Source organism: Haliaeetus albicilla, chromosome 28 (genome assembly GCF_947461875.1).
Source record: "Haliaeetus albicilla chromosome 28, bHalAlb1.1, whole genome shotgun sequence".
Taxonomy (NCBI): Eukaryota; Metazoa; Chordata; class Aves; order Accipitriformes; family Accipitridae; genus Haliaeetus; species Haliaeetus albicilla.
This window is the reverse complement of record NC_091510.1, coordinates 3,844,092-3,866,757: the sequence shown is the minus strand read 5'-3', so window position 1 is coordinate 3,866,757 and position 22,666 is coordinate 3,844,092. Positions and strand designations below refer to the sequence as shown.

Below are 22,666 nucleotides of genomic sequence, written 5' to 3'. Positions count from 1 at the left end.
CATCCCAGGCAGAGCTGTCACTGTTATCGGCAGCTGAAGTTACCGGAGGGCTCCAAGGCTGTGAATGAGAGGGAGGCATGGTCAAGGAGAAATTTTATTCACTGTGTTATGTTTTGTCTGTTTGCACGGGAAGGGTAGCTGTCTCTGGTTCTTCCTTCTCTTGTTGTCACATAACATGATACAGAGTCAGAATGGATTTTTTTGTGTACCACGTGCATTAAAAAAAAATAATTCTTTCCCAGTATATACTACAATAGGCCACTGTTGTTATTTCCCCCTCTGCTTAATAAAGTAATCATGGTTGCATGACAGCATCAAGGGAAACAAAGCACGCAGAGGCACCAGCGCTCTCAAAAATAACTTGTATTTCATTGATGAGAAAAGGTCAGAGTCATTGGCCAAGTCACACAGTTCGAGTGGGTTTACAGTGGAAAGTACCGTAACTGCAGGACTGTGCAGCAACAAAACCAGTATCTAATTATAACAAATACAAATGCTGTGTTGGCTGGGAACTGATACCTGAAGGTTGTTTCTCAGTTTTTAACGGGCAGCACAGTGGATCCCTTGACAGGAATCTTTGCGGTTTTTTTGAGTTATGTGATGCTTAAGATAATTGACCAATTCATTTCCTTAACTGGAAGAGAAAGGATGAGTCGATAACCTTTCTGGCTCATTATTAAAATAGCGTTTATTCAAGGAGCAGCAAGGGGAGTAGGCTGGGTGCTAGCACACATGCTCCCCGGGACTTGGGTTCCTTCAGCCACCTGGGGGGCTCTGTCCCTGCCCCGGGGCATTTGCTGCTCGATGGTGGTCTGCTGGTGGGGGGGACGGGCTGTCGACCCTCCGCAAAATCTGTGTCAGGACCGCGGCAAGTGAGAATTGTGGTGGTCCCACCACGAGAGCGCTGCTGGTCATGAAAGCCCAGCCCTGCTCTGCTGCTGAGTAACGCCAGGGAAGGAAAATAAAATCCTCCAAGCAGGACAAGGGGGACAATGCTTCTCCCACAAGCTCTGGTCTCCCTGGAGCCCTCAGACCCTGCAGTCTTTGGGGGAAAACCTCTTTGGGCAGCACCTAGTATAACCCAGTACCAGCCTCCACCAACAAGCTGGGTGCCATTGCTGCACCTACTGGGGAGGAGGAATTGGGAAGACTATGGTCCTATTACTCCCCAGCCTTTTTCCATGGATGTATCTCCATGGACTACAGATAATTAAAATGAAAATGTTTCCTCAGTATAATGAAGAAACATTCAGAAGATTTCAGAAACTATACTAAAATCATGGTAACACTCACAGTCCTTCACCAGCAAAGCAACAGGCTTTCTTCATTGCAATTCACTGGGAAAAAAACATCCTTAACATAACATGGAAGCAAAATCCTTGCTTCCCCACGTGAGGGAAACTCAGGGATTAGCCATATAGGTTTATTTTTCAGGGTGCCTTTGGATAAGCTGTCCCTCAGGATACCCTACGCTGCTAACTCAGCTAGAGGAAAAAGAACAGTGCAGAAATTGTAGCATGAAGCAAGAAGTTATCTCGGTTGTGGATTTGAGCTCGAAGCTGGCATCCAGCTGGCGGAGACCGGATGGCTGTTAAATATGTCAACAGCCCCAGATAAATGCCAGGATAGCCTTGTGAACAGGAACTCCTGATGGTATTTTCTCTTGTACTGTTCCTATTTTAGTTCTATTTGTTTTCTCTATTCTGGACATTATCTAGAGAAAAAAAAAAGACTCTGCACAGCTGGAGAAAACGGAGTCCTGGAAGGAGAAGAATGAGGATGCCCGCCAGTTACTCCTTTGCTGCTGGCTAATATAACTGCTGCGTGTTTGATTTTTTCCAAATCATGGAGGGTTTAAATGACAGGTATGGTATGTCCTCGGTTTATGTCATCATCTGCCGGGTATTCAAGGATTTCTAAGGATTTAAGCTTGCCTGCTGTTTGAATACAGGATGAGCAGCAATCCCTGTTGTCTGGCATGTGTAGGGCTTCCCTGAGGGTGGAAAGGCAGACTGGAATTTAAAGTGATTCTCATTTATTTAATATTTCCCTGTACAAAAGCTGGGAGTTTTCCAAAGCTGACTGGAGTGCAGTCATTTGTAGAGAACAACCCGTGGCTGCTACCTGGGTTATGTCGGCATGTAACAATACCTGTCTGCTACATGAATGTCAGACAAAGCTGTCATAAATCTTGAAGCCTGGCAGTAAAATTAATGGGAATTGCAGAGAGCAGGACCTTGTCAGCTTCAAATAGGTCTGTGGGTGGAAGAAAAATTCTCATGCTTTCCTTCAGGCATTAGGCAACCCAGCTACTGATGCTCAGTGGCCATTATCCAATTATAAGTCCTTTTTTTCTCAGAAGAATTCGGTCGTTACTGCTTTTAATGTGTCTAAGTTAAATAGTCACCAGCACGAAGCACCGGTGAGGGAGCAGACCCCACTGCAGTCTGCGGCAGAAGTCCCCCGGGGTTTTCTCCTCCTCTCAGCCTTCGGTCTTCAAGCTCTTTGCAATATTGCTTGTATTTTTGTCATTTGGAATATTGCTCTGTCATTTCAGAGGTGAGCGGGACGCAGCGGGGACCCGGCCTCTTTCCTCTTCTGCCCTGTCCAGCTGATGGCTATCATCAGCCCTGGGGTGGGGTGTCCTGTTTACGTCCCAGAGCAGGACTGGGAGTGCTGGTCCGTCCCACCGGCACCACCACCGTCCCCGGTTCCCGGCGTGCTGCCGTGGGGTGTCACGCCGAGGACCGGCTGTTTGTCCGTGCTGTGTCGCATTGTATTTACAGTGCATTTCGGGGTTTCTGCCAGTCACCCGCCGTGACCAGGGAAATATTTTCCACCCCCGCCCCCCCCCCCGCTCTGCTGCATAACTTGGCTTCTGTTTTCTTGTTGTTGTTTTTTTCCTCCTGCCTTTGTAGCTGTTGGCTGCGGCCGGGGCCAAGTCACGGGGCAGGATGTGCTGCTTCTCTGGAGGTACGGACATGCGAATAAATGACATAGTTTTCAAGAACTTTTCCAGGCACTGGAAGGTGATCATCTGCACTGCCAAGTTGTTAGCATGGCTCCTGACACAGCTCTGGCCCGTGCCACTTCGTCCCCTCCTGACCCCCCAGCTCTGGTTCTGCCGAGGGCCGGCATCCCTACCGAAATGTCTGTTTCGGAGGTGTTTGACGGCACAGACGGGGGTTGTTCGCACTGCAGAGCGGCTCTGGGCACCTCTAGTTTGCACACACAGCTCCGCGTGAGAGTTTTCAAACTCCTTGGGCGGCTGCTACCTGCATGCGTTGCAGTCACCAGGCTCGGGCTCCCTTGAATCAACCTCCCTCTTCCAGTCACCCCAGCGGCACTGGGGCCCTTTTTGAGGACAGATCAAGAAATGACCCCCCCTCACTGCAGCTCTCTGGGCGAAGGGGCGGATCGGGTCTGGGTGGCCATGCCGAGCAAGGGGCGATGGCAGCGATGGCTGAGCCTTCCTCATCTCCCACCGCCGGGGTCCCTTGTCCCTGCATTTGCCCGCATCTTGGTGATGCTCTCTGAGCTACAAAAGGACCTGTGCATCTTCTTGCCCCCTGACCTGCCCCTGCGGGGCAGTCGGGCCATTGTAACAACCCCTCAGGGTGGTCCTGGGTCTCTTCTGCAACCCTGATGGGATCAGGGGATCCTTGCACGACCACCGACACCTCACGTTAGGTAGGGCGAATCTCAAGTCCTTCTTTGTGTACCTGAAATAACGTTTCCTTCTCTCCTACAGGTGTTACTCAGATAAAGCCCAAGCAGAGATTATGCGGCAGGTTTGGCCACATGGAGGTTGCACAAACGCTCAAGGTCCAGACGCGAGTTGCACCTGATGCAAACAAAGGAGAGCTCTGATGAAGAGCAGGCACAGAGAGCAACTATGGTTTTTACAGGTATATATTTTAAGGTTATAATCTTAGAAATATCACCTACTGAACCAGATGGGGATGACGTGTGAATCAGTCATGGGAAATACAGTGAGGAATGTTCTTTACTCCAGGTAAACACCAGCCTAATGGACGGTTGCTTGGTTTTGAACTGGTTTTCCTGTGTTTCAGTACCTCAGCGTGTGTCCTGCACCTGGGGCTGGACCGCGTTTTGCACCTGCTAAAAGGGTGCATATCCACGTCCACAGCAAGTCAGCTCAGGGAAACTTCGCTAATGGTTTTAGGAAGCAATTTATTCTTCTCAGCAATTTTCACACAGATCTGAGGCCTTTTGCCAGCCCTGATTTCCAGGTGACTTAAAATCCATGTCTTCTGCTCAATAAGTGTATACATATTCTATGTCTAAGACTGAAAGAAGAGGCCAAAGAAAGAAATGCGGGCAGTGTGGGCAACCTGCCTGGTCAGGGGGAGCTCAGAGATGTGAGAAAACACAATCTGGGAAATGAAGCAGCGAGCTGTCCCATGGGAACGCACTTACACCTGCACCCACACCTATACCCTCCTTAGACCTCTCAGCACCCCAATAAACTTCTTTTACACATCTTCTACCACTAAGAAAGCGTCCAGGTAAAGCTTGGAGATGCCTTGAACTGCAGATTGCATTGCAGGGAACAAGGCTTGGGCATGACAAAATTTTCCCTGGGCCACGTGCATCAGTTGGGCTTAAGCATACCCATGAGCGCATCACATCTGTGAGCACATCACACCCATGAGCACATCACATCTGCAAGCAGCCTAGCATTATTTTTGCTCCAAAGGACCCACCAGAGTGATGGAGAAGTGAGGAGAAGGGCACAACCTGGAGCTGGGCTGGGCACAGAGAACAGCTCTCCTGATGCCTGCAGTGGCACGTTGGCCTCTCGGCCACACTAACATTTTCAATATGCCAACAAATTTCCCATATATAGTGTATTTCCCAGCCTGTGAGGCTTGCCGAGGCCTCACTGCCTTCCCTTGAAGCAATAAAAGGCATTCGTGATGTTTCTGTGCTGAACTGTGGGAAAAGAGCTGCAAGAAGCTGTGACCTCTGGGCAAGGGCATGCTTTGAAAACACCGTCATCGAAAAATCAACACATCAGCCCAGAAGACCCACAGACAGCCGATCTCCTCCTGCCTTATCAGAGAGATGTCTCCTCTGGATGCTGGGGCAGCAGCCACCGGACATTTTTGAGATGTTTATTCTATCCAGTCTTGATACTGAAGTCAATACGATAACTAAAAATAAAGATTAAAAAAACCCCCAAAACACTGCAGCTATTTGTTCCTGAGTTGTTATGTTTACCCATACCAGCCCAGCTTTCCATTTAGGCAGGCCGGTAGTACCAGATGTTCAGTCATTCTCAGCAACATGGTCATATCCCAGAAGATTTAGCCTGCCGGAGCAACTATATTAAACACGCCTGTAATTTTCCACTGCGACTGCAAGATCACATTCCTCTGGGGCGAGCAAAGGCTGGACAAATGGGCCCCATGCACGAGCAGCCGGCGCAGTCCTGAGCCCTCTCCCAGCTTTTGCCGTGGCTTTTGGTCTGGGAGGTGTCGAGGACAGAGGAGGTCTCCACCAGTAGCAGCTCCTGGGAGGTGGGGGACATGTTGCTGGGTTCCATGTGCTGCCCAGTTGCCCTACAGGGCTGCAGGGAAGGATGTGGCCGGGGCTGCAGGCAACTTCTCCCCCATCCCTCCTGGCAGCCTGTAGGCATGGCTGGTGTCTGTTGAGGTGGTCCGAAGAGAAAAAAATGCTCTTTAGCAGAATAAAACCAGATGTTTCATCAAAATGCCTCTGTCAGGTCACCTCCTGCTTCCTGATGAATGGGCTGGGCAATGGTACCCATTCCACAGGCTGGGCAATGGTACCCATCCCACAGCTGGCACTCACCCCGTTTGGGGATGTTTACTAGCGAGCAGTCGGGTGCGTAAGGTGACCTCTCTGAGGGACGATGTGGGACATCTCTGAGTACAGCCTCCTCCAAGCACCCGGCTTCAGGTTAGCGAAAACTAAGGGGCAGATCTGGGTGGCTCATCTTGCTTTCTTCCACAAGCAGCAGTGGTGGCAGAGGACAGTGGAGAAACCTTCGCTGGCGCAGCAGTGTTCTGTATTTGGCTCAGTGCCTGGTCCTGACCACCCTCACGGCACAGGATTTGGGCTCGGGGGGTGCAAAGAGGGACTGAAAACTTGTTGTTGGGGCTGGGTGTTCCCCGCTCTGCTCCAAAGCCCCTGCTGAGAGCTCATGTGCGAACCCACCAGAAAGAGCGAAAGAGGACTTCTGCGAGTGCCTCGGGGGAATACAGATTTGGATCCTATGTCGATACACTGGAAGGACTCTGCCACGTATACTTAGGGTCTGTGTTGTGGTGGTAGCTGGATCCAAGACACCGGCTTTACTTCCCCCAAACCAAGAGCACGTCACCAGCCGAGAGTCACTCCTGCAATGCTGACGCACAACCAGGAGCGTGGGGGCTCTGCCAGCCAGCCCCAGCCCCTATCACTGACCCCCAGCCACTGCTTACACCTAGCCTCCTGCGTTGGAAGCCGGGATGGTTGAAGACTCTACCTACCGTGCTTTCTTCAGGTCTTTATGTGCAGGTGAAGCATGAGGGATGCTCTGGGGAGAGCTGCTGCAGCTCCCGGTGCCACCATCACCAATTTGGTCCCTGAAACCCCAGCGGCACTCACCTCTGCTCTCCTCTTGCCAGGACCAGCACAGTCCAGAGAGGGGCTGCTGGGTCTCTGGGGAGCTGCCAGCATCAGCGACTCTTGTCTGTAAGGCCGGGGGGTAACGTCTGGAAGAAAAGACCCTTTTGTGGATGCTGCTGCCAACTCTGATGATGACCAGGTTGGTTTTCCTGCCAGCAATTTTTGTCACACAGCTGGACTGGTCAAGGCATTGGTACTCCTGGAGTTGTCAGGTGATAAATCTCCTCCTCGGGTGGGTAGGGACAGACATCCTATTCTCATACATGTAACAGATGGGATTAAACAGATAAACCAAGCAGGCTGCTTCCATAAACTCGCTCAGTTGCAAAGATTTACTGTCCAAACAAGCTTTTCTCACTGGGAAGGGCTTGGCTGGCCATCTTGTCACTGTGAGGTGATCTCATATGGATGGAGGGATATCCAGCTTGCCCTCTCTGTAGAGGGACATTTCTCCTTCCAGCCAAAATCCCCTCACAGAAATCTCTCATGGGCAGATTTGCCCTAGGGTAGTTAAACCCTTTCCTTTGTAAAACCATCAGTGCCCAGACCCAAGGCTACGAGAGGGCTCAGACAAGGTGCCATAAGCAGCGTCTGCCGCCGGAGCCATCCCGGTTCCCTGTGGTGCTCAAGCCAGCCGGGACTGCGGACCTCTCCCCTCACGCCCTCCAGCTTTCACGATGCCACGTTAATCCATGAGCCATTGCAAATGTTGTTTTAATGGCATTAAAATAAGATTAAGCTAAAAATACCTCCAGCAGGTAAAACTCTCAAGTTTTAAATCAAAATGGAGATATTGGAGGCTTTTAGTCTCCAAGTGTCTCCACACCAGGAGCCTTTCCCTGCCCTCTCCTCCGCCGGGAGATGGGTGCTGCTGCAGCGCGGTGCCCCGGCAATCACTAATTAACCACTTTGCCTTTACAGTTTCAAATGTAAGGAGTGAGCCTGATTTCCACCGTCCCCAGCTTGCTCTTATGGGTAACTGCTCTGCAGCTCAGCCATCAGGCCTGTGTGGATACAAGGACCTGGCCAGCCCTGAAAATATTTAGGTACAATTCCCCTTTTTATAAGAAGAGCTTAGAAGCCTCCCAAACCAGAGGTGAAATGGGATTTCTCTGAGCCATCCATGCTACTTGGCTTTTTCACCACATGGTGAATGTTACCCTCCCAGAGAAGAAAATATCTCCCGCAGCAGCTTCTCCTCACCCAGCACCATCTTCGCTGCACTCTTTAGTGAAGGCATGAAGTCTGCATTGCCAGTGGTGTAAGCAGTAACAGGAGATGAAGATGTTGAAATCATATTATATTTATTACATACATGAGATATAAAAACAAATTACCAAAATAGTAACATTTTTTTTGTGAGTCCACAGGACCTTGCAAGAAAAAACACATACGTAAAGTGGATTGGTAGACTTGTGACTTTTCTGGTGTTGTATGTCTTCCTTTTCTTTCCCCTCACACTCATGAACAGAATACACTCTTTGCAATGTGATTTAAAGATGCTTTACAGAAAAGATATATTTTAGTGCTGAAAACTGCAGTAAACTTCTATATTCCATACTGGTGTTAATGAGGAAGTATAATGTGTATATACTGCAAACAATAACACAGAGGAAAACAAATAAAATGTTCAGTTTTAAATACTAACATAAAAATAAAATAAACTCCAGGCCCACCATGAATCGCTGGGTTGTGATACGCGAACGCGAGTCCTTTCCATTCTCCGCACCCACTCCTTTTCCTGCAGGCAGAGTTTTTCTCCTCTGGCAGTTGCATTTTTTACCTCAAAGTCTCTTCTTCTTCTCACACTGTTTGCGACATCTCGCTGGAGTCCTGCCCACGGGGTCCAAGTGCTGGTCTGAAGCTGGGACTTCAGTGCAAATACTTTTATCTTTCAGATTGCATCCTCAGATACTCTGAGTGGCCAGTGCCAGGCTGGCCGTTCCCTTTATACCATTAACGCCGTCCAACTGGGGGGGTCTTCAGGAGTGCTTCTGTTTCAGGGAGTTTTTTCATGTGCCACCTTCAACCTCTTCTTTCCCCAACACAATTAGACTTCCTGCACCGTGAAGTGGCAGGCAGTAAAGTGCTTTATACATTGAAATATTTACACTAGGGCTAGGTTCATTTTTTAACACTTCAAGGACAAAAGCTCAGGGATGCTGCACCCTCCGGACCTGGCTCTTCTCTGCGGCATGAAGTGGGTGGACAGCCGGCCTCTGCCCTGCGTCGCGCTTGTGCCAAGGCAGAGGGATTCCATTCGCTCCAGCAGCTCCGTCCTCGCCAGCACCAGCAGAGAATTTAGCCCCTGAAACCCTCAGCGGGGTGACCAGGTTAAAAGCAAGTGGCGTTGGGTTCTCTTTGCTGTGTCCTAACACGACGGGGTGTTTCTAAAGAGCGGTCGTCACTGCCACGCTGCTGCCAGCATCTTCCCACCGCCTTCCCCACAGTATCCACTGGGAGCCTCTGGTAGTCGCCCAGGATCTGCGCTGGTGGCACTGGCAGCAGTGGTTTGCTTCTCAGCTGTAGCTCATGGGCATTCTTTCCTTCTCTAGAGTGGCAATTTAGTCTGGGGCGATCGGTGGCTTCATAGGAGTTGCTCCAACATGGCCCTTCCTCTTGTTTCCCACAACGTAATGATGAGGTGGGCTCAGGCGAGCCCCCGGCGAGGAAGCTACAGGCGAGTGAATGAACATTGGCCAGGAAGGGTTAAATTAGACAGCGCCTACAACTCTGAATGCCTCGCTACACGTTTTGGCACTATTTTCTTACATTCCAGTTTTCATCCTAGAGGTCTTCTCTCTGTGAAGGCTGTTGCATTTTGTGCATAAAGAAGTGCCCTAGGCAGTCGCGCGTCTCTAGTTGCAGTCTCTTTTCAAAATCTCCAGGACCTTTCTTCCAAGAGCCGACTTCCACTGATGGACAAAACTTTTCATGTTGACGATGAGTCTGCCCGTTCGGATGTCCTCATGTCCTGCCACGAGGTACTCCAAGCCTGCAAACCAGCAAAGTGGTCAGGGACTGCACAGCACCATGCTTAAGAAGCCTACTGACACTGCAAAGTCAGTATCAGCCTGGATATCTAGCCCCATGTCAAAAAGCACTTATACAAAAAAATATTGATACATATTGACTCTCTCATATATCTGTATATCTATATCTCTATCTATATCTCTGGAAAAAAGACCCATGGTGCATCTGTCAGTGAGATGCAGTATACAAACTTTGATTTTATTAGCTTCTAAATATATAAATGTATATAAATATAAATGGAAGCTGAACTCTGGGGGCTGCACCACAAGTTTTTATACCTCGTTTGGGAACTGCTATTACCTTCATTTGGCAGGCACCTGCCTCAGCCCTCCCTGAATACACCTGGGCCTGGAAATCGGTCAGTTCAACACATTCCAGTAATGACAGTGCAGGATGACCTAGTGCCGGTGTCTTGCTCAAAATATCCAGTGGCCCCTTGCAGGCAAAGGCACACGGGACCCTGACAAGAGGCAATACTAGATTTGCCGGTGCGAGCACCCCAGAAGAGCCTGAGGGGGTGGCAGTCACACTGAGAAGAGCTGCATTAAGTTCTGCCTCCACCAGATGTTTTAGGGACACGACAGCAGCATCTGGCAAAGCCTCGACTGGTGTCCAGGAGCTGCCAGAAAGGGCTGGAACACCGTCCCCTGCCGCAGGGCTCGCCCCAGCCATCCAGGTCTGCGCTTGGAGCCAGGCAATAACTGCTAATTGGGGGGACGGAGGGAAGCCTTTGGCTTGAATTAGCTAAAGAAACACTGCCACAGATCCCAACAGCCTAAACGGGCCACGAACATGACAGAAATGGGGATAACAAGGAGGATAAGCCCTCCCACGGCAGGAGGAGCTCCCTGCCAGGGCCAGCATTCCGCTGGAGAATGCTTGGGATACAGCAAGCACGAGACCCCCCCCGTACCCCCTTCTCCTTGCACGGGTCTGGGGAGCACCACGTGGTGGAACGAACTAGCCTGGGGGAGATGGGTCTTCTCCAGCGCTCTCAGTCGTCCCACTCCATCCTGGCTGCAGCGGGGAATCTGCTCGCGTTTTCATTTTGTAGTTCAGAATAAAGGGAGAGTGTCCCCTAGTTAAAGGTCAAGCTTGTTTTTCTTTAATTCAGTACAATTTGTTGTCTACTTCACCTGAGTTTTTGGGCACACACATCCTCTCTTCTGCCAAGTACACACAGGATATGTGTGTGGCAGTATCGCCCTTTGCAAGACATTCATTTTGGCCACGTCAATCCTGCTGCTACAAGCACGACTTTTCAAGGGCTCCTAAATCTACCTCCCTTGAGAAGAGAGAAATGTGGCATGCACCCTCAGAGAGCAAGCAAATATTGCTGCGGTTGCTGATTCCATAGGGCTTTCTAGATATTCTAGATTTTCAACCTGATGTTAAAGAATTTTAAAATTAAAATGACTCAAACGACTGAGATGACACAAGCCAGGACTTCAGGCTGTGCGTTTTGCCCTGCGTTGCCGGCAGGCAGCTCTCTGCTTCTTTGTGTCTGGGCTGGGCAGAGCCGAGGAGGGGAAGGGGCTCCTGCTCCCTTGCAAACAGCAGAAACTTTTAAATCTTTCCGCTCAGTGTCCCCCCCAAGAAGCCCAACCTGCCCCTGTGGGTGTGTGTGGAGGGGAAGGTGTGCAAGGGTAGAGAATATCCCCTCATAGGAACTTAAGCACATTTATCATCCGAAAACAGCCCATAGAGATTTGATAAATGCTTGGAGCTTTTATTTCTTGCCAGAGCCTTTAAAAGCCTAACCTCCTTTTGGTATCCCTTTAGCACTGTGAAACAGAATAAAACCATGTCTTTTTTTCTTTTATTTTTATATTTGATCTCCTCTATGTTTTTGGGAGATGTGATTTCCATTATAGCTATATGTCAGGAAATTGTTTTCTGTCAGCTTGACTTTTTATCCGGCTGTTGTCGGTTTATTCATCTGGAGGTCAGAAGCTCTTACTCTGAGAGAGGGTTAAATCTGCTAATATAGTATTGCCAACCATTCAGAAATGAATGTGGTAGCTGAAGAAAATAATGAGATTTCAAAAAATACCTGGGATCCTTTTTCTTCCCCTGTGAAATGATTAGATCTTAAAGATGCACTCGATGTTTTCAAGTTCCCCATTAGGACCAAACTTCACAATTTCTTTCCAACATGAAAGCTGAGTATAATTTATACGCCTTAGACTCCAGCAGCTGCATTTCAAGACAACACCAAGCTTTGCAGTGTAAATCATGAGAGCTGGCAAGGGAGTAACACCTGATGTGTCAGACGCCTGGATTGTCCCTAAAGACAATTGCACCTCCACCCTTCTGCTGGTGTTCAAGCGATCTTCATTGATTCGGTGATTCCGGCTGTCTTTTCCTCCGCTGGGGAAAAGCAGTGAAGCTCCTCTGAAGTTAGTGGGGTCACAAAGCTGGGTGTCAAGTGTGGGTGTCCGACAGCTTCCACGGCATTCCTCCAGGTTCATATTCGGGCAGCGGCATCTGGGCTTTTGTTGCTTGTGTTTGCATTGTTTTTTCCGCAGAAACAGAAAACAGCTGTATCTGTTTAATTACAGCTTTATGGTGTTTTACCAACATGCAAAGTCTTACTGCACTTAAACAGTAAAGTCCTGCCTAACGCTGCTGATTCATCCGACCCTTGCACCTGACAAGTCTTCCTGACCACGGCTGTGCAATTTCGGCAGCGTGCCTTCAAAGCCAAAGCCAGTCCCTCCGGTGGAGGTGAAAGAAGACTGCAAACACCTCATCAATGAATAACCTGTCTGTGTGATCCAGCCTCGCAGACAGCCCTTTCCCCCCAAAAGAAGTTCACAGTGCTGCACACGTAAGGGACATCTCAGCACTGAAGTTGATGTTTCGATTGGTGATTTCCAAGTGATGTGTGCGCCTTATGGAAAAAACCCTCCTTTATCTGAATTGGTTGGTAACTGTTGGTTTATCTCGGAGTTGTAAAGAAAGGTGTGTCAGCTGGAGCTTAGTTTTGCTCTGTTGAAGAAAACCTTGTGTCTGCATCTCCTCAACCATACTGGAGAGTGCATGCACTGTTTAGCCACCACTGGTTATACTCCATTTCAGTACAAGAAGATGAGAAAAAACTGTGAAGCCAAAGCTCTCCTCTCACTGCATAAGAGAAACTTTTCCAAATCTTGCAGATGCAAATTAGTGTTACTTTCAAAGGGACATCTTCCCTTGAGTTTAGATTAGAACTTCAATACAATATCATGACTCAAATTAGACTTAAATGTGCTTTTATGGATTCAAATTAGCATTAGTTTTGAAAAGATATGTCATGTAGTCGTGGCGTGATGTGTACCTCCCTCCCTCTGGGAACACACTGAGACTGGTAAAGCTGTAAGAATGTTATTATGCTTCATAAAGAGAATCAGATGTTTGAAAGTCTGTAGAATGAACCAAGTTTTTCTCTACAAAACTCAAATTTGATGGAGATTGCTGTTGGAATCCAAATGATGTAACAGCCAGTAATTTTTGATCAACACCGGGCTGCAATCTCAGCTCCTTGGCATGAGGGGACAGAGGGGTGGGAATGAAACCTGTGTACACGTGGTGGGGATGTACTGCTCAGGGAGTCAAACCTACCGGGATTGAGGATGGGACAAGTGCAGCCTCTGTTAGTCCAGGATTCGGGGTAGAGGGTCCTCTTGCCCCGGAGGATCTTCAGCTTTGTAGATTTCAAGACTTTCTTGATCTTCACATTGACTTCTGCGTGGGAGCCTTTGTCATGAGCTGACAGGATCTTCGCCTTGATCACTGGGAAGACACGAATTCAAAACCAGGAATATATAAACTATTTACAGCGCTCTTTTTTTGTCTAGTGCAGGCGTCTGGGTGAAGCAGTGAGGGCAATTACTTCGTTACAGTGGAGTTAGCCCTCATCCCACCCTGGTGAGCATTCCCGCTTTGCAGAAGGGCCAAATCCAAATGCAGCGGTGGAGGCCGAGACGTTGGTGGGGACTGAGGCAAAACACGGAGAATTTTGAGCTCACAGATACCTGCAGGCACACTGCCGCTGCCTGGTATCCCACCTGCTGAGCCCATGGATGGTGGAGGCTCAGGGCTCGGGTCCCACGCGGGAGCCTCCCCATGACCGTGCCGATGCCTACACTGGTAGGTATCACCGGATCGTGGTGCTTTATTCAGCACTGCACACCAGAAGGCTCAGGAGAACCTCTCCTCCTACAGCACGGCCTCCTGAAGCTCGTGATGAGCTCCATAATTCATCTCTCTCCAGCTTAGCTGACACCTTTGCATGTTGAGTGATGAAATGGTGGGAAGCCTGAGTGCACTCTAGATAAGATTTATGAACTCAGGTTTTTTTGTGATGTTTTTTTAAATTTATTTCTTATCTTTTGCAACATTAAACACATTCACTATTGCGGCCAGGGAGCAAAGCAAAGCAGAATCAGATTTTTTCCTAATATCGCTAAGCCAGGGCTGTACTTCAACAGCTGGTGGCCACTTGAACTTCCCTTTGTGGGTTGCTCTGCAGCCTGCAGAGGTATGGGTTATCTCCCTGTGCATTTTCAACTTCAGTGTGAGATGAAACAGGTGCAAGAAACCCCTGGAAGACCGTGAAGGAAGGGAGTGCTACGCAGAGCATTCCTTGCTCTGCTGCGGTATGAAGGAGGAGGTTCACTGGCACACACCAGAGAGGTCTTGTGTGGGAAACAAAGTGCCTCCTCTCGTTCATTTAAATCCAGTAGACACGTAGACAACATACATCACCCCATTGCAACAGCTGAACTTTGTTGACAGGGGGAAGTTCCCAGCGGAATTCAGTGTAATTCAGATTTAGTGATTTCTAGACTGTGCTTGGGGCACCTGGTCTACAGACAGAGTTTCGGTGTTTGGTAACAGTGCTTTACAGCCTGTCTTGGACCTAAATAACCTCTCAGGGACACTTCCAGCTCTCGTCCTCCCGTGATTTTGGCACAAGGGTATTTTGGTAGCAAGAGAGGTGGGTAACAGAGCAAGAGGCTTCATCCACCTTGACTTGGCACCATGATATGTATACATTTTGGAAAGGTCAAAGATCTGCCCTTAGACTATGTAGCCCATGGTTACACGCTTGCATGGCCTCGCAGCACCTCCCTTTACACCCCTGACATCTTACCCCACAACTCACCGTAGGTGTACTTCATCCCACAGAAGACCTTGCGATTTCCTAAAACTTGCTCTTTACATTCGCATTTACCTGGGGAAAGAGAAGGACGCAAACGGCTGTGGATTGGACTTAAAAGACAGGAGCATTCGCGGGCAGAGCCTGAGACCTGCCAGAGGTTTTCACATGGTCACCAAGCCCCGTGCAAAAAAAGCCCTATTTTCAGATCCAGGCTGAATATACAATCTTAGTCCAAGGGCAATTATTCCTTGTTTACAATTTGAAGAGAAGGGAAACAAAGGCCGTATTATTTTGCCTTGGGATGCAAATAACACTGATGTTGTTCCCCATGGTATTTTCCACACCGTAATGTACCAGACAAAATTTTAAAAGGAAATGTTGCAGAGGTTAAGGCAGATTAATGACTTCCGTGATCTTAGAACAAAGAATAACACGATATACTTATTTACGTTTAAAATGAAGTTGCCCAGACAAATGATGGAGCTTTCCCCTCAATTAACTCAATTATTGTATCTTCGAGATTTTTATCATGCTGCTTTCTGAAAAATGGAGGAAATAACGCTTGCCTGCTTGCATGCAGGGATTGCAAGGCAATTATTATCGCCTTATCGCTCGAGGCTGTGCCGTGGGGCCGACCTGCCTCGCAGCACCCTCACGCAGTACCCGCCTCCTCCAGACTGGGGGAACTGGAAGGAAATAATTTCCCCAGCTGAAGCCGTAGCTGAAATGCTAGGCCATCTCAGATTGAATCGTGAGCTGCGATTGATGCCAAAATTGTTGTGGGTATCGGGGAAATAAATTCTATATTTCCAAAATACCTGCCAGTGAAGTGGCACACCCCACCCTCTAAATAACGTTGCTGGTTTGTCCACCATGTAGTAGTTCTAGTGAATACAAAGACATGTTTAAAACATGATGGCCAAGTAAAACAGGAGAGTATTCAGCCTTGAAATACACAGCTGGGACTGCAAATTCAGGCAGACAACTCCTGCCTTACTGACGGCTGAACACTGGGTGCAGGCTTTTAGGATGGAGCATCTGCCTAAAGGGTTTGCGTGTCCTCGCGTTGATGGGACAAGCCGTAAGGCTCCTCCGGCTGGTGGAGGAGAAGGAGGTGGTCACACGGGATGTTAATGGGGGAATATCCACCCCCTCCTGCAATTGCCAGGGCACTAATTACAAGCCGGTGGAGAAGATGGTATATGCACTGGCTGCTGGAGGGAGGGATGGGGCAGGGAAACACGGGTGAAACCGCCGTCCTACCAGAGTGCCGGAGCGCCGAGAAGCCCTGCTCGTCCTCCCAGCCCCAGGCGGGCTCGCTTTCGTTGAGGATCGCCTGGAAAGGAGGTGCTTCGTTGTGCCAGGTCATGTCCGAGCTGTCAGGGGGGGAAAGGGAGATGGTCAGCCCTCCTCCTGGAGCTGGTGGAAAGCAGGGCTAATATCAACCTGTCCTCTGGGCACGACGTGGCTGCAAGTGACGTCGAATGCAAGGGGCGGTTTTGGAAAGTGAACAGGCTGAGGGTTGTCAGAATGGGTCGTGAATCCATTTGGGGTTTAAAATACATTATAGGGATATATATGCTCTAAATATCCCCAGTGTGGTAAAAAAAAGCAACATATAAGATCAGGACAGTGGGGTATTATTAAAGTGTGCTGTCTTCCAGAAGTCAGAGCTTGACTCTAAGTCCCACACATGCAATGCAAGCTGAGTTGCAACAGCCACGATACCAAGCCTTTGGTCTCCTCTCGTTCAGATGTCCCTGAGGCCCATATTTTGCTCGTGGAGAGAAAGGAACTGTGAAGTTTATGGCGAACACCCGATACATTAACACCAGCACCCAGAGCCAATAATCCAACATCACCAATGCCCTGCCGCGGTGTGCCAGGCACCCAGGCAAACCGCAGCCTCACCCGCTGCTCTATCCCCAGTTGCTGACCCTACCAAACCCCAAATATTTCATACGACGGCTATTTTCCAGCACAAATAGGCTCAGCACAGCACCTTCCCTGGGATCCCGGGGTATGGCGAGGCTGGGAAAGGGGGTGGCCAGGACCCCCCCCAACTCACCCACTGCTGCGGCAGTCGCCGGTGCGGGGGTCGCAGGTACGGGCGCAGTCGCAGGGTCGGCAGCCGTAGGTACCGAAGCCCCAGTAGCCGGGGAGGCAGCGGTCGCAGCGGGGTCCGGCCACACCGGGTTTGCAGGGACAGTCACCGGTGCTGGGGTCGCAGAAGGTGCGGGGACCCAAGGGGAGCGCGGCCGATCCCAGGGGGTGGCAGGAGCAAGCTGTGGGGGACACGGCGGGACGGGGGCAGGGAGAGCACCTGTGAGTGCAAAAACTCTGAAAAACTCTGCGGGATGAAGGCGCGGGAGATGCCTGTGAAACGTCCGCTCTGCCTAGGGACAGTGATGTTTCTGGGCTTTATTTTTTTTCCCCTCTCGCTCATATAAATCTGACCAGAATCTCCCTTTAGAGACTGTATGACTTTAACTTCTATGAGCTTTCTTAATTAGTCAACCTAGCCTGGTTTCGTGTTATGTTTTGCCAAACAGGCCTTTATTACTTTCCTTATAGCATCTGGACTCCAGTCCAGCCAAGTACCCGGGGACGTGCATGGCTTACAATGATGTTTAAGCAGCTGTGGGTGCTTCATTGCAAAAATGAATCACACCGTAATTGCTTTCTAAAGTAATAACAACTGTCTTGCATCCAGGAGGTTAAAAAAAACCCTCAGAACAGTCATTATAATTAAAGTGGAGGCTGAGCAAAAAGTAGCCCTCTGTCTCTGTCTGATTTTCTTTTAAAGCCCTCATTTCAAAACATTAAAAAAAAAGAATGGGGACAGCAACGGCTCAGAGATATGCTCTTGCATATACCCTGGGACACAGGTTTGCGGAGTGTGTGTCAGAAACACCAGCTGCAATTTTTTCCACCCGCACAGTCCCTTGCAGCAGAATGATGGACTGGAAGCGTACTGGGACACACTGGGAGAAATGGCCATTCTCACAAATCAGAAAGGGTGCCCTAAAATAGGTGGTATGAAGTTTTCCTTGCCTACTTCTTTTGCATAAATATAATTTGTGTCTATTGCAAGACTACAATCTTTTTTCCCCCAAAGGCTTTAATCTTTTCAAAGATCAGAAATACAGTTATCAAAAGTCTCTGACCATTTGGCCTGGCCAGCAGGCAACGTGGTGCCCTGCAGGACCAGTAGCTGGGTGACTCGTGCTCTCCTTCCCTGAGGATTTGGTTCTCTGACCAGGACGTGTTATAGTCAGCCTTGTGCATTATGGGAAAAAATTCCCTGCTGAAAGACTTTTGTATAAAACTCCATTTATCTAAAAATCAGAATTCCTGAGAAAATTTCATTTGGAGGGAAAATTTTCACCAAATTCTAATACGAGTATTTTTATTTTGCAACTGTGAAGGCAATAAAGCAGCAAAGCCACTGCAGGCAACACAGCCTTTCTTTCTCTTAAAATACTTATTGCTGTGCACATATATTTAATTTTGCTCTGACAACATTTTTGTGGTTTCAGGGATTTGACATACCTGGAGTGTTGTTTCAAAATATTAAAGGATAGATTAATATTGGCAGTTAACTTAGAGGCGACTACGATTCCAAAATCTTTGCCAAAGTAATCCCCAAATTTTCCCCACCCCTTCCATTCCCAAGTAAATATAATTATATAAAATTAAAAGATTAGAAAGCCTCTCCACAAACTGCATAACTAGCTGCAGGCAGTGAACTCTGGTACCTTTAATAGCATAGTTTTCAACAGCGCTCACTGAGACTCGCATACCTTTCTCCTGAAGTCTGTGAAGTGTTTTACACCTGACACATGTAGCCAAATGCTCTCTTTTCCTACTAGATGTGGTGGGTATTTCTGGCATTCCTCAGCCCCTTCAGGGGAAATATTAAGCACTTAAAGCTCTTCTATTCTCCTGCGGTCAGTGAGCTAAACCCACTGCTCAGAGAGAGATTTGGTCCTGTTTCGGTCACGTTTCAGCTGAGTTTTACACCCAACCCTACTGGGGCTGGAGCTTTTTATGTTTTAGACAATGCTTTCGCACAATTTTTTTCCTAATGGAAAATTTAATGGCAGTGGCAACACCGTGGTGAGGCAAGCATATTAAATTTACAAAGGCTGTTATGCAAAATACAGCAGCAAGCTCATAGGCAATTAAAAATGAGAATGTAGCTGGCTATACTTTTTAATAAAAGCAGCAAAGAGATGTCTTGTAAAGGTTGGTCATTTTTATAAGGGCTGCCCGCCCATCTCCACGGATTCCGTCCCTCCTGGCTGCTCCCATATGAGCTACCAAGGTGTCGACCTGCCTTGCATCGGCGGCCGGCGATTTGAAGGTTTTTGGGCTTGCACCTCGGGTGCAGGCCCAAGGTGACACTAAGTGGTGTTAATCTGGATGATTTTTGTGGCAAATTTACAACAGGATAAATATTTGTGACGTGCTGCAGCAGGAATGTGCTGAGCCATAAAGTGCAGCCACATCACTATGCACCGAGCACAGAAATGAGACTCCAGAGCTCAGATGGGAGCGCGTTGGACCGATTTTGAAAGAAATGCATGAAAACAGGACCAAGTGCTTCCATACTATGGCAACGGCAGGAAGAAAAGGGCTGCAGGACTAATTATACGACACGCGGCAGCTGCAGCTACTGCTCCCTCCTGGGCTGCTGCGCCGAGCGTTGGTTTTAGACCCCATTTTCCTCCTTCCACCCCAGTCTGCACCTCGCTGTAGCACAGGTAGTAGGAGATCCACCTCCAGGAAGGTGAGAGGAGCAGCCAAGCAGCAGAGAAAGCAGCTACAGACAGCGTTGGATGGCACTTCGCGGTGGATACACGGGCGAGACCCTCAGTGCGAGGTTTGGGGACAGTCCCCGTCTCGTGTGCCGCGGCCACCCCACCTGGGGCTTCCACAGCCAAGGGAGCTCCAGTGGGAGAAGGGCTGCCTGGGCACCGCGAGCCTGGGACCAAGAGAAACCTTCCACAAGCTTGATCTTTTTGCTTTCTTTTCCATTTGTAAGCAGCATCATTAAAACGCTGATTTACCACCCTGCACTACATAGCAATATTTTGCACGTGACTTCCACGCACGTAGGAATTAACAGCCGCCTGTCCCGGTGTCCCATGTGCTGACTGGGATCGAAACCCAGCGAGGGGACTCCAGCGGAGCTGGATTTCCCCGCCCTGGACTGGTGATACTGTTGTGGTTTCTTCAGCTGCCAGCTAACCTTTGGAAATGACAAATATTTACCCTCAAAAACCTACAGTTGAAAAGCAAAAATAAACTTGGCAATTATAAAACCCGATTTATTGTCTGCAATTATACTGTAGCTGAGGCTTAAAAATTCATGAAGGATATAATGAAAAGGACCGATAGGTAGGGTGGGGGGGAAGGAGTTATCAGATTGCTGTTTTAAACGGCAGAACGTCTCATTTATCGGGTACACACCTACTCCTGAGCAAATATTATATACACTCTTTGCCTACAAGAACCTTTAAAGTGTCCTTAAAGATTATGGCTTAACAACTCCTTTATTTACTTTGACCTTGGTATTTTCAAATTTTCAGTGCTACTCTGCGGTTGAGCAATAACCGTGCCTTGAGCCAGAAGCAAGCAGGCAACGCTATGGCTTTCCCGGAAAGAATAACAGGGCACCACGCACGTTCCTCGTTATTGCAGACCGTGGCACGGTCCTTGGAAATGTGCCAGGCATAGGCTGTAATCGGTCTTATATAATTTAATTTAACAGTCATTAGTCATTTGCTACGGCCCTGTAAGCTGCCGTGAGATGCCGGGTCCCTGGGTGCGGGGAGCAGCCCCGGCAGCAGGAGACCAGAAGGAAAACGGTGAAGGGGTCTTAGGGAGGAGAGCGTTTGTGAGGGTTTGCAAAGCCCAGAAAGAAATGATCCGTGTTTGTGGCAATAGGATCTCTGAAAGGAAAGCATCCAGATAACCCTGATATTTTTACGGAACCCAGTTTATGCTGGGGAAAGTTGTCTCCCTGAGATCCTTGAGTACTTCGTGTTCTGTAAATCATAAATACCAAAAAAAAAAAGAGCAACGAAGTAGATGTACTTAATGCAGAAGGTAAATAAATGTACACATTCCTCACTGTACTCAAGGCTATCTTACAGTTCTTCTCAAATATATGCTACCTTTGGCCTTTAAATACCAGAGTTCATGAGTACAGAGCGGTCCATAAAGAGGCTGGACTGTTGCATTAGAGAGTAACGGAAACAAATTTATAGTCTTTATGTCAGGCACACTTTTTAGGGGGGAAAAATGTGGAAAGTGGAATGCCACGGGCCAGTGATTTAGAGATGAATGCAGAAAGCCGAGAGGACTGAGCACCGGCATATGTCAACAAAAATACCCATTAATCATCTCATCGCCACAGCTTCCTCCTGCCCAGAAAGGCTGGGAGAAACTGTTCAGTGGAGTGTCCTGGGATTTGGCTAACATATAGCTAATGACGTGGCGTAACGCCTGACTTCATTAGCGCCGGTCTAACTTGCACACAGGCACACACACGCTGTTGGCAGCCTTCCCTTCGAGTTGTGGCTGTTTTGCAGCAATAAGTCCCGAGACCTCTGTTTCCATCTGGTTTTGCAAGGAAGGAGGTTCCATGCTGGCCAGCCCAGGACGTCCCATTTGACTTTGTCTCTGACCCTCCAAATGGCCACAGGATTTGCACCGGGCGTTTTGGCATCAGGAGAATCCTACGACGGGTCCCTTGTGAAACTCCATCTCCTCGATGGGCTGCATGAGATGTCACAGGAGATGGCGGCCACTCCTACCACTTCCAAGGTGAAGGGTGTTATTTTTAGGTTTCCAGAAGACTGCACTCAAATCAGTGCCAAAGCTTGACTTGGCTTCAATGGCCTTGGAAAAATGCACGCTCTTCCCTGATGGGAGCTGGCACGTAAAGAGCATCAGGAATTGAAATCCTAGCGCAACCCCAGTAAAAGCATGTTGCAGGGCTTGAGAGTCCCGTACAGAATTTATTTCAGTCATTCATCCTGTGTTATCTAGCAGGAGTCAATTAATCCAATTGTTTTTTTTAAATCAGCAAGGCTGAATCCATGAGTTAGTTAGAAAAAAACTCTCAAGCCCCTGCTTTGGGTCTAAGTGCAAGATTTAAACCTGTCTTTTTACTAATGAGACTCCAAACCAAAAGTTCGTTGCCTAAGTTCTGACAATAATTATGGAGGGAAAGTATCTGATGTTTCAGAGAAGGAGACTTGGAACTTCCATGTACACAAGTAGCTAAAGGAACTTTAAAAAGTCATTAAATTCACTGGTTAAAAAAACAAATTTGTGTACATACTACAGCAGTGAAATAATTATTTACACAAGTAATGGAGAATTGTGGTCAATTCTATTTTCATAAAGAGAATTAGGGCTGTAAAACAGGCAGTTCAGCTGTTGCTGCTCCTCCTTGCAACGAGTTAAAGGTGGAGAGGAGGAGAACTTCAGTGACAGGCTGGCAGGGACGCCGGCAGTCTCACGAGGATGATGTGCAGCAAAAGCATGGGACAAAAGCGGCAGACAAAAATGAGACCGCACGCACCCTCGCAGCTCCCCACCCCAGAAGAGTTTCTCTTCCTTTAAACGCAGATAATTCTCCTTTGGAGGAGAGAGATGTGCTCAGTGTCCCCTCAAATGACACAAGTAGGGTGTCTGTTGGATTTTTTTCTTCCACCCATGAAGGTTCTCCTCCAGATTGGGGTCAGTGAGGAGAAAGCTGGTGAAGCCGGTGGGTGGCTGGAGGTTCAGAGCAGAAAGCATGCCTGCACTCTATAT

General features: G+C 48.5%; 1 protein-coding gene and 1 long non-coding RNA gene across 7 annotated transcripts in view; one reads left to right on the top strand and one right to left on the bottom strand.

Annotated features, from left to right (window-relative positions):
* The first annotated feature begins 1,756 nt into the window (after window positions 1-1,756).
* Window positions 1,757-5,196, top strand: LOC138682507 (uncharacterized). 2 transcript variants are annotated; one of them, XR_011322612.1, is made up of 3 exons: window positions 1,757-1,865; window positions 3,752-3,908; window positions 4,721-5,196. It is a non-coding gene; the product is annotated as an uncharacterized lncRNA (long non-coding RNA). The 2 variants fall into 2 exon arrangements; XR_011322611.1 differs by having other exon boundaries at window positions 4,571-4,753.
* A 2,746-nt stretch (window positions 5,197-7,942) lies between these two features.
* Window positions 7,943-22,666, bottom strand: part of NTN4 (netrin 4) — a 48,520-nt gene continuing 33,796 nt past the window's right edge. For 3 of the 5 annotated variants that reach the window (XM_069773525.1, XM_069773521.1, XM_069773522.1), the window contains 5 exons: window positions 16,905-17,121; window positions 16,100-16,212; window positions 14,840-14,908; window positions 13,294-13,464; window positions 10,775-12,583 (listed from right to left, as the gene is read on the bottom strand). In XM_069773525.1, the coding sequence (XP_069629626.1) occupies window positions 12,324-12,583; window positions 13,294-13,464; window positions 14,840-14,908; window positions 16,100-16,212; window positions 16,905-17,121 (830 nt within the window). In that variant the 3' untranslated portion in view covers window positions 10,775-12,323. The other 2 variants (XM_069773523.1, XM_069773524.1) reach the window with 2 other exon arrangements.